Below are 12,286 nucleotides of genomic sequence, written 5' to 3' on the forward strand. Positions count from 1 at the left end.
TTATTGGTTCAGCTATAGTTTGCATATACAAAGAAGAAACTGCTCCTTTTTCAGGTTAGAATATTTATATATACATGTTCATCTCAGCAACAAATGATAATTTATCAAAACCATGAGAATGCTACACAACTTCCTTCATAAGCCTTCTTAGGAAGACCATGAAATAAGATAAGTGACCCTATGCTTGTATTTGTATCTTATTCTACATAACATCTTCTTACTTAGCTGGAGAACAATTGGCTGCAGTGTTTATATCAGTTTCTATGGAATGTTTCTGCTGTTATATATTGAAGCCAGGGGTAACCTTGTGCCTTTGACTGGACCCATTCCACAGTTTGGAGCTCTTTTGCATCAGAAAAATGATGCTTTTGTTGGTAATCGAGGTACAAATTTATGTTCAATTCCTTCAACACTCTCGGATCCTCCAAAAATCAGCTCACCTTCAGCAATTGCAGCCATGCCTGTTATCAACAAGGGAAAAGGTCTAAGTAAAGGCACCATAGCTGCCATTGTAGTTGGCGATTTTGCAGGGATAAGCCTCCTTTGCGCAATTTTTATGTACCGTTACTGGGGAACAAGAAGAAAGAAGGAGTCAGAGGATGGGCCTAATACCAGGAATATTCAGTTGGATGACAATGGAGATTGTTCTTCCAGTTCGGGTAGAGTTGGATGGCTCTGCCTTAAAAAAGTTGATGAGAGCTCAGATGGAAGTGTCTCAGACAATGGAGATCAACAACAAGGAACTTTTGTGACATTAAATGGAGATCTTGACATGGAATTAGATAAGCTACTCAGAGCCTCTGCATATATATTGGGTGCTAGTGGTTATACTATATTGTATAAGGCAGTTCTGGAAGATGGGCTGACTTTTGCAGTAAGGCGACTTGGTGATGGTGGTTTGGAAAGGTACAAGGATTTTGAAGCAGAAGCTAAAGCAATCGGTAGGGTTAAACATCCCAACATTGTTCGCCTCTGAGCTTTCTATTGGGGTATAGAGGAAAACCTGTTGGTTTATGACTACATTCCACATGGAAGCTTACTAGAATGACTCTAAGCTTACTAGAGAACCAAATTCTCAACATACCTTGCAATTTCCACATTAGCCACTTACGGATTTTCAAACATCAATGTTTAGATAATAAATAATGGATGGGCATAAAAAAAACATAAACATTAACACCAAAAATAATAATAATCACATGAACCTACTGAGAAAGCGGAAACACATAAGATATCATCTTCACATTGGATACTTTGGAGAAAGGCAATCTCGAGTACCACGATCAAATAAAGAAACACTAGACTACGGGAGAAGTGAGTGTTAATTTTTAAAATTTTGATATAAACATTGGTTTTCAAGAGAAATTGCAATTAACAATGTACAAATTACTGAATAAATAATTACCAATTAAACTTTTAAGTCACGTTTTAATGGGTTATATGCTTAAAATTCTAGGAGTTCAATGCATATTTGTTACATCTCTATTATAGACCAAGACAAATGTAACAAATCATTGTATACTATTGGATCAATATGATTGTTTTCACATAAGGCTTGATCATTAAAAGGACATTAAGGTTTGTACCTTTTGGGACAATTGCTAGTATAGTCAACATCAGAGAAATACAAATGACCTAAAACATCAGAGAAAATACAAATGACCCAGATCCATTAAAACCTTGAAAGTTTGTTCATGAACTCTCCGAATCTGGTATAAAATGTTCACTGTATTTGAAACTTCAATTTGCCATTAAATTAATGGGACATGAATTCCCACAAAGGAGTTTAGAAATGTGCAATTAAGTTGAGCTTTCATCTTGTCATTCAATTGATGGACATTGAATATTAAATATAAGATAAATATATAGGAGTAGCATGTGAGTGTCAGTTTTATAAAGAAGATTCTTTTTATTATTAATAAAAATATAGATAGTTAGTTTCATTTTAAAGGGTCATAAATATGAGTTATAAATACAAGACTTAAAAGGTTGTAAATATTTAAAGGGTTGTAAATATGAGTTATTAATTGTTTTTACTCAAAACCTGATAAATAGCAATTTAGAAATTTCTTTTTAATTGAGTGACTCAAATTCATGTTTCTTTAGGTTGAAGGTAAACCCACTAAAGTGGAAAAAATTGTAATGCCAATAATTAGAGGGAATGTCATCATGGGGTGATAAGAAATTTAATATTCCAAGAAGAGGAGGTAGTAGTAGATTCTAAATAAATTAGCAATGCAACAACATAAATGTTTGCAACAAATTTAGAGAGATCCACCTTGTTCAATAATGCACACACTACATGGATAATGGATTTCCGCACTTTATGCCTTGCGGCGTTTTCTTTGCAACATCTGGTGCAAATGCTAGTATTTTTCATATTACAAACGATTAGATCAGGAACGTGTTTTCAATTTTATTTCAATTTTTAATTGGAGTTGTTTTTAGTGTGATTTTTTTTGGATTTTTTGGGAATTTTGTGAAAAAAATTGAGGTAAAATTTTGATTTGTGTTATTTAAATTTGTTTTTTACTGTATATATGGATTTAGCACCCTAAAACACCATTAAACTTGTGATTTCAATAAATTCCTGCGAAATTTTAGAGAAATTAAAGTGGAAAAACCTACCTAAAAAACTTCAAAAAATCTCACTAAAAACAATTTGTTTTAAATTTAAATATATTGTAACATAAAATATTAATATATAAATGAAGCGAGCAAAATTATTTCTTAATAAAAATCACAATTAATATAAAAAGAAGATTGATGGAGTTTTTACATATTTATAAGGATATAAACAAAAAGAAAGTTAGATTGTAATTAGTAACATGAACTATTAATCATAATTATGGATTAAATTTAATTTAATTGTAGTCACAAATTTTATTTCAAATTTTGTATAATAATAAATTCTCACTTAGATAGAAGATCCCATGTAATTTTTCAAAAAAAAAAAAATTAATTTCAAATTTTGCATAATGTTTAAATAAAAGATGAAATGTACTTTTTCAAAATTGTTTTCGTTTTGTTTATTATTATTTAATGATGAGAGTGTGTGGAATACTTTGTAAGATTAGAGAGGCTTTAGAAGTTTGAAGGACAAAAAGCTTTCAATGATGATAAAAAAAGTGTTAAACCGAAATAAATAAAGAAAGGAAAGGAGATGGCATTAGAAAAATTAATTTAAAATATTATAATAAAAGTAATTTAAAATATTATAATAAAAAATGAAATGTATTTTTTAATATTAATTTGATTTTAAAAAAATTATAAATAATAATTTATAATCCTTAAATATATATCGATTGATCACTGTATTTTTATCAAAATACAATTTATGTAAAAATTTAACCATTAATTTAGTATTATGATTATATGGAGGAGTAATTGGTTTTTAAGTAGTTTTAAATACAATTTATGTAAAAATTTAACCATTAATTTAGTATTATGATTATATGGAGGAGTAATTGGTTTTTAAGTAGTTTTAATTTTGAAACGTGTTCTTTTAAAATGTAGTTAAAAGACAACATTTTAGTTTTATTACTTTAACCCTTCACAAACACATATATATCAAATTTAAGGTGGTGTTAACATTTTAGGCTTTTAAGTTTATGTTATATATATATATACTTAGTAATATGAAAATTTAATGGTTTATAATTTTTTATTTTAAATTTGCTTTAATGAATTTATTCCATCTAAATAAAAATTGTAAAGCTTATTTTTACTTTAAAAGTTTTTTTTATTTGGTTTTATTTGTAAAAAAAAAAAAAACAGATTCACTCTTAAATGTCTCTCTATTTTTTAAATTTGTAACTTTTAAATATATTAAATATAGAACAAACCCAACTAGATTTGTATTTATATATCCAAATATGTGTGAGGTATTTTAATATATTTTAATATAATGTTATGTCACCTCTACAATTTAGTAGAATGAAGATCTTTTCATCTTGTAACAAGTTACTATAAAGAATATATATATATATATATATATATATATATATATATATTCAATGGAGAATATATATATATATATATATATATATATATATATATATATATTCAATGGAGAATATATATATAAGAAAATGAATCAAAATAAATTAAATTATTTTAACTAAAAAATATTTTGATAATGGTTACATTGTGATCTAACAAAACAAAGAACAAAAAAGATAGCTACAACTAGGGAATGCCACATATAATTAACGTCATCGGAAAAGGAGATTGTAGGAGCAGACATAGTGCACAAAAAAATAAAAATAAAAAAATTACTTGTATATTCACCACTCAAAACCAAATTACATGCCACATATATAGTGCTTATGAGATCCATCCAACAGTTTCCAAACCAAGAAATTGTTTGTTGAGAAAATCTCTCAACAAAACTCTACAACCAAGAAACTAATCTTATCTATATATTGTTGTAGGCATTATTGCAAGTCCCCCTTTAATGCTTACATTCATTACAAAGATTAATACAAAAAACACAAATTACAATTCACATGTAAGTCACATAAGTCTTATTGGTCTTCATCAGCGCTCACATCCACTCTGGAATATCGCAAACACTACTCTTTCTTCACCACCACATCTTCAAGTTGTCACTTGACCTCCATTTAAAATGTAACTGCCTCTAACCATCATTGATGAACTTTGCATGATCAACAATGTTGACATAATTTATTATGCCAATATATATAGCTCGTTGTAAATGTTAAAAAAAATAGTCATCTAATGAACCATCCTATGGACAAGCTCGCATCTGTCAGATGACATAACTCAATGTATCTGACATTTATCTAGGATAGTTGTCTGGGTATTGAATGTGTTCGAAATTTGATCATACAACTTGACTTGTCTACTACACAAGGATTTCATAAAAAGAACTTGTAGCTGACATTTTTTACTTTACACGACCCATCAGCTTTATAACAGAAGGTAAGCACAACCAAATTAGTGAAATGTTCTCGTGGCACAATATATAGCGAGAACCACTAATTTGAATATGTTACTCTATTCTTGATCTAGACTTATGCAGGAACACAACAAAATATAGAAATACCCATATACACAGAGATGCGGCAGAAATAAAACTTCATTTCATTAATATCAAAGAACTAAAATATGCTTACATACAGAAATAAAAATGAACTAGCTCAGGCTATGGTAGCTTATCTATGAGAAGAGATGTGGCGGCTACATGCCTCTAAAATATGTTACAATGAGGCTCAAAGGTCTATTATTTAGAAACAATGGAAAACCCTAAGCATCCAAAATTGTAACCCTAGGAGATGAAGCGCCAAAATTGTGAGCCCTGTTTGGGTAAATTGGTACATCAACTTCTAACTTTGGTATACGATCTTCGTTTTGCTATCATAATACCTCTTTTTGAAGATCTCAAAGAGAAGGCTGAAAACAAACTAGCATGCTAGTTTGAGACTTTTTCCGATCTCTTCATTTTCCCTAAAAAAAATTGTTTAGGGTCTCAAAATGGCTCCGGAAGTTCACAACTCGAAAAACTGCCAAAAATAGTCAATTATGCTACAATTAAGGAAACTGAAAGAGATAGTGTTGAGGGTCCAAGTGGAATAGGCGGGTGGCCACCAATATCCACCTGGATCAGTCCTCCCCCCTTAGGAATAAATGGTCCCCATTGCGTTTAGTGCCTCCATGAGATGGGGAAACTTTTGCTGAACTTGGTCCCTAGTGAGCCACTTGCCTTGGTGCAGGAGTTGGCCAATTTTGACAACCCAATATAGTTGGATCTTCTACTGGCGAGTGTTCTTGATCTGTTTCCATGATCCAATAAGTTGTGGCATGTTCCATGTATTCTGGGTTTAACTCTGTTGGTGTGAGATGTTCTGCAATGTCTGATGTGTCCAGTAATGGTGGAAAATATGGTCGAAGGCAATCCACATTTATCATTGGGTGCAGGAAAAGGAATGGTGGGATGCTGAGCTCGAAAGCATTGTCCCCTACAACCTTAGTGATGGTGTAAGGCCCATATCAAAGTGGGAGAAGTTTGTGGTGGGGCCCAGCAAGGCGCTCCTTTTGCAGATGTAACCAAACTTTGTCACCCACCTGGAACTTGTGTGTCACCCGATGCGGATCATGATGTTGCTTGTACTTAGCATTGGCTCTGTCCAATATGTCATGGACCTGCTGGAAGATGTGATGAATGCACTTAATGAAGTTGTTAGCCCTGTCAGCTTTAGACTGGACATGAGCCAAGTCTGCCTGAGTCACTGCAAATGGTATGGCCACATCAATGGGACATAATGGTTGGAATCCCAACCCCACCTGAAAGGGGCTGTGGCCAGTTGAGCTATGGAGAGCTCTGTTGTAGCTGTGCTGGACATAAGGGAGGCTTTCATCCCATGTGCGTGGATGCTTCAAGTTGTACATACGTAGAATGTGTACGATCATCTTGTTGACGACCTCTGTTTGGCCATCAGTTTGGGGGTGGAAAGTCGTGGACTTAGTGAGCTTGGTATCCAACATCGACTAGAGACTTGAACAAAATGTACTTAGGAACCTATTGTCTCGATCTGAGATAATGGATTGTGGGATCCCAAAATGTACCCACACTCATTCAAAGAAGAGCTTAGCAGTGGCTTCTGCTGTGATACTCTTCTTGCAGGCCGCCATAATGGCCATCTTAGAGAATCTGTCGACGACCATGAAAACGCAGTCGTTGTCATGCTTAATAGAAGGAAGGCCTGACATGTAATCCATGGAGATGGATTCCCAAGGTCGACTAGGAGTAGGAAGAGGAGTATATAGGCCTTACTTCTTGATGGTCGGTTTGGCAATGGCACAGGCAGTGTAGGATATGATGTACTTCCCAACATCTTGTCGAAGGTTCGGCCAATAAAAATACTTCTGTAGTACTACCATTGTTTTCTCTACCCCAAAATGTCCAACGACCCAACTGTAGTGCGCCTCCCAAATCATCTTAGCACGCTCGCTTGAAGGAACACACGTGTCCCAGGTGGCATAACAATGCATCCTGGAGGTGAAAATTTGGAACTTGCTTACCTTCCAGGAGTGTCTGGTATGTGTTGTCGAATTTTGGATCGCTCTTGTAAAGATGTGGCCACCCCGCAGTCTCGTGCCCACAAGAGTCGAGCACAGTGGTCAGCGCCATGATCGGTGGTCAGCTAAGGCAGTCTGCAACATTGTCAGTGCTTCCCTTCTTGTACTTAATGTTCAAATGGAACTGTTGCAGGTGTGTGGACCATTTATGATGGCAATCATTCTGCAACTTCCCTTGTGTTTGTATGAACTGCAGGGGTCGGTGGTCTGTGTTGACGAGCATTTCCTTCCTCGTAATGTAATGTTTCCATTGTCGACAGACCTGCAGAATGGAATAAATCTCTTTGTCATAGGTGGGATACTTTCGGACTGTGTCTGAAAGTGTCTCACTGTGATATGCCACTAGATGCCCCTGCTAAGTAAGAACTGCACCAATAGCATAGTCAGAGGCATCTGTCTTGATCTCAAATGGTTGTTGCAGGTCTGGTAATGTGAGAATTGGTGCAGAGTAGAGGCGATGCTTCAACTCAACAAACGCCTTCTGTTGGGATTCAAACCAAAAGAAATTTTCTTTTGCTCCGCCCTTGGTGACTTGACTCAAAGGCCAAGTGATATGAGAGAACCCCAACACGAACCTGCGATAGAAATTGACAAGACCCAAAAAGTTGCGGAGCTCTATTAGAGTGGTTGGGGCTGGCCAATCCCGAATGACTTGTATCTTGGATGGGTCCACATGCACACCCTGCTCATCAATGATGTACCCTAGATATTGAACCTGGGTCATGCCAAAAGTGCATTTCTCCAAATTGGCACACAACTTGTGTTGTCACAAGATTTGAAGGACCTGTCGAATATGGTGGAGGTGATCTTCCCAACTTTGGTTGAAGATCAAGATGTCATCTAAATACACCACCACAAATGCATTGGTGAAGGGTCGCAATATGTCGTCCATCAATCTCATGAAGTTTGCAGGGGCATTCGTCAACCCAAAAGGCATGAACAACCATTCAAAAAGGCCCTCATTGGATTTGAAGGCAGTCTTCCACACATTGGAGGGTTCAATAGGCACCCGGTGATAACCAGACTTCAAATCAATATTGTTGAAATATTTGGTCCCCTTGAGCCTATCCAGAAGGTCATTAATCTGTGGGATTAGGTACCTATTCTGGATAGTGATCTTGTTCAACGCCTGATAGTCAATACAGAGTCTCCAGGTCTCGTCCTTCTTTTGTACCAATACAATTGGGCTCCCACAGGGTGATGAGCTTGGCCTGATGTGCCCTTTCTGCAATAGCTCCTGAATTTGCCTCTTGATCTCATCATTCTCCATAACAGAGTGTCGATAGATCGGTCCATTGGGTAGCAACACGCCCGAGGTCAGATCGATGGAGTGCTTGACCTGACAGTGCAGAGGTACCCCTGTAGGTGAGGCGAAAATGTCCCTGTACTCCTCCACGACCTTTTCCATTTGTTGTTGTTGTATGGAGGAGCCATGTCTGAAAGTTGTGGCCACAACCTTCTTCTTTCCCTGAGGACGAATCATAAGGAAAACAAATTTCTTGGTCTGGGGGCGCCTTTTCCTTTCTTCAGATTCGTAGATCCAAAGTCTTGCTTCTTCTGTTTAAACTTATACTCAATCTTAGCAGCGTATCGGTAAGCCGTGTCGAGTGGGAATATGTCTAGGAACTCCATCTCGTCCTGGATGTACTTGTGTAGACAGTTTTGGTACTTGAGTACCAAATGCCACTCAGAATCCCTGATACCCAGCTTCGTGCAAAGGGTATATGAAAAAATTTGTAAACTCTGACACACCTTGGTCCCTTCCCTGTCGTAGCGTGGTCCACTTTATGTATTTATCTTCATAGCTTCTAACAAGGTAATATTGTCTCTTGATGGCGTCTCGGAAAGAATTCCAAGTGGGTGTGGCTGAAAACAATGAAGATTCCCTCTCATCCTTTTTTTCACAGTAGGTTTCCCACCAGTCTTAACATGTGGGGTGGCTTTGAGAAGTGCAAAAGTAATTTTTTCTTGATTGGAAAAGTCATGAACTAAAAAATACCCTTCGAACATATTTAACCATGTATCTACGACGTATGCATCTATTTGGTCCTCAAATATGGGAATGTCAAAGTTAACTTGTACCTTAAAAGGAGTGGCACCTCCAAAGTGGCTGCTAGATGAATATGTGTCACCTGTGGGTAGTTGTTAAAGGATCTAGGGAAAGTTATCCATCATCACGTTCCTTTGTTGCTCGAGGGCTTCCTCTAGCAGTATTTTGAAAGGATCTTCTGCCCCCTCGTCTTTATTTTCTTCCGCCATGGAAGGCCATCAGGTTTTACGACGCTGGTATTGAAAAGGTTCAACGAGATCGAGACCTAACACCTTATACCCTAACCTCGTTGGGGACATGCAAAGAAAAATAGAGAAATAGCACACCGCTTTGATGCCACTAATCCGGACTTATGTAGGAATGCAACAAAATACAGAAATACCCTTATACAAAAAGATGAAGCAGAAATAAAACTTCATTTCATTGATATCAAAGAACTGAAATATGCTTGCATACAAAAATAAAAATGAACTAGCCCGGGTGATGGTATCTTATATGTGAGAAGAGATGTGGCGGCTACATGCCTCTGAATTGTGTTACAATGAGGCTCAAAGGCCTATTTATTATTGAGAAACAATGGAAAACCCTAAACATCCAAAAACCTAACCCTAGGAGATGAAGCACCAAAATTGTGGTTCCTATTTGGGTAAATTGGTACATCAACTTCCCGGGGTTGTATCTTTGGCATAAGATCTTCGTTTGGATATCATAATACCTCATTTCAAATATCTTAAAGGTAAGGCCAAAAACAAATAAGCAAGCCAATTTAGGACTTTTCCGGTCTCTCTATTTTCCCTAAAAATGTCGTTTAGGGCCTTAAAACGACTTCGGAAGTTCAAGACCCGAAAAACTGCCAAAAATAGTAAACTATGCTACAATTAAGGAAACTAAAATGAAAGAGACAATGTTGGGGGTCCAAGTGGAATAGGCAGGTGGCCACCAATATCCATCTAGATCAGTTCTATAAAATTGGTTATGCACTTCTTACTTTACAAAAAAAAAAAAAAAACATATAATTTTTACTACATAAGTACATACAACCACTCGTAGTAATAATATAACTTCCCCTCCATCATTTTTGTCATATGGTTGATATCACAATTTTACATAGAAATGATGTGAACACCTACAACATATTTGTAAAACAAGTGATATAGTTACCATATATTTTCTTCAAATAGCCCTCATCAGGTGCACATGATAAAACGTTGAATCTCTTTCCCATGCTTGCATTGTCTAACATTTCACCAATCCTTGAAGATCATGTGCCTAACGTTCTGACCTTCCCTTCCAAGTACTTCTGGTTCCTAGCATGTCCCGCAGGATTGTCTCTATAAGTATGTCGATCTGCATTGAGTCCCATGGCTTGGATGGAAGAATCGTCAGTTCATTAAAGAATATATTCAATTAGAGTACCTTTGAAAGTTATGCATCAATTAATCTCTTTTCCTTGGCTCTATTGTCATGACAAAAATTGTTGCTTGGGGAATGGTCCCAGATCTGATTCGCAGATTGAGCACCATTGCTGATTGTTGTTTTCTCTTGTTTCCAGTCAATGCATTTTTTGGTCAAGAGATGGAGCATCTCATCCTTGAAGCATCTGAGAGTGGCTTCTGCAAGGTGGGCTACCTGGGGCGGAGCTAATGTCTCGACCATCAATTGGGAGAAGGGCTTGTTGGTCACGGGATCGATTCCCATTCCAGACAGCTTGGGCCTGTAAAATACCCATGATATCAAACTGGTGATGTCACAAGCCAGGACGAGGAACAACACGATGCGGTAGGAGCAACATAGGAAATAGTTGTTGCTTCTTTTTGGCTTCTTAGGGACGACCCTCAAGCAACATGAGGGGAGAAAGGATCTATTTTGAGGAGAATCATGAGATCTACATCTGAAATAAGGTGATTGTGAATGCTAGTAGGAATGATATTGTCGCCTTTGAGAAGTAGTAATCCAAATGGACAGAGAACAAACAATCAAAGTGAATTAGCTTTTCAGCAAATGCATACAGAAATATTTACAAACAGAAATATACTCTACTCATCAGCGGAAATAATAAACGACCAAAGAAATCACGAAGCATAAATGGGAAAGAAACAATAATTTTCTAGGGAAAGTCACAACTAAAAACCCTTGTTATCTGTATATTGCATTCATTAGAAAATATGAGAATATTACAATGTTTTTTCTCAAGCCCGAGCAACCTTTGAACTATTTCAATCTGTCTCACTACTTCACAAACCAGCTCAAGCCAATACTTAGTCAATTTTGATGTCAGCCAAGCTCCTATTTCCTTGTGTTGTTTCGTTGGGAGTTAGCCCATACTTAATTGAGAAATTCCACAAATATGAATTATGTAATCCTCATAGGCCTTCCCCTTATTTCATGCAACACCTGTACAATTCGGATGATTATACAACTAACAGTACAATGTCCTTGAATTCCAATTTCAACTGGGCCTTTCTCTGATCTGACATGCATGAGTTAATTATGAGTGAATCTTCAGTTTATTGGTTGATCAATGTTGGTTACGCCCCATTACTACAGGTTACACCCCACTACTAGATCTCACACTAATTCCTCCATTAGTTGGAATTAGTTTAATTGAATTTAACTAGGTTAAACTGATCTAAATAAATACAAGTCAAAATAAACTCAACTAGGGCTCCTGAAAAGTAAAAGACACTCTACGTGACTCTAATTAGACTCCCAACTCGAATCAGTTGAGCCAACTAAGTCAAATTAACTTAGTTAACTATTACAAGTTGTTATGAGAATTGGAATTACAGTTTAATTCCTAATTTAATTCAAGGACAAAATTAAATTAGGATTTTTCTTGTTGCATTTTCAACACTCCCTCTCAATAAGAAAGGGATTATCTGCTACCCCGATCCTACCTTTGTGAAACTTGAATTTGCATCTTGACAATGCCTTTGTCAAAATATTTGCATCTTTCTCCTCTGCAGGAATGTATTCCAACAACATGATTCTCCTCTGCACACAATCTCGTAGATGGTGATATCAGATGTCGATATGCTTGGACCGATCATGAAAAAATTGGATTCTCACAGAGTTTGATACAACTATGATTGTCATAGTAAATTACTGTATGATCCATCTACTGACAAAATAACC

The 12,286-nt window shown here is 36.2% G+C and overlaps 1 protein-coding gene across 1 annotated transcript; it reads left to right on the forward strand.

Annotated features, from left to right (window-relative positions):
• The first annotated feature begins 268 nt into the window (after positions 1 to 268).
• Positions 269 to 976, forward strand: LOC149189790 (putative LRR receptor-like serine/threonine-protein kinase At4g37250). Its single transcript, XM_089410344.1, has one exon. The coding sequence runs from the start codon at positions 269 to 271 to the stop codon at positions 974 to 976; it is 708 nt and encodes a 235-aa protein (XP_089266470.1).
• The last annotated feature ends 11,310 nt before the right edge of the window (positions 977 to 12,286 follow it).

The sequence above is a fragment of the Pinus tabuliformis genome, chromosome 3_1 (assembly GCF_031772625.1).
Source record: "Pinus tabuliformis cultivar Carrire ecotype Pingquan chromosome 3_1, CPIR1, whole genome shotgun sequence".
NCBI classification, from domain to species: Eukaryota; Viridiplantae; Streptophyta; class Pinopsida; order Pinales; family Pinaceae; genus Pinus; species Pinus tabuliformis.

Coding starts and splice junctions, on each gene's coding strand:
- LOC149189790 (XM_089410344.1), top strand. CDS start 269: ATGTTTCTGCTGTTATATATTGAAGCCAGGGGTAACCTTGTGCCTTTG.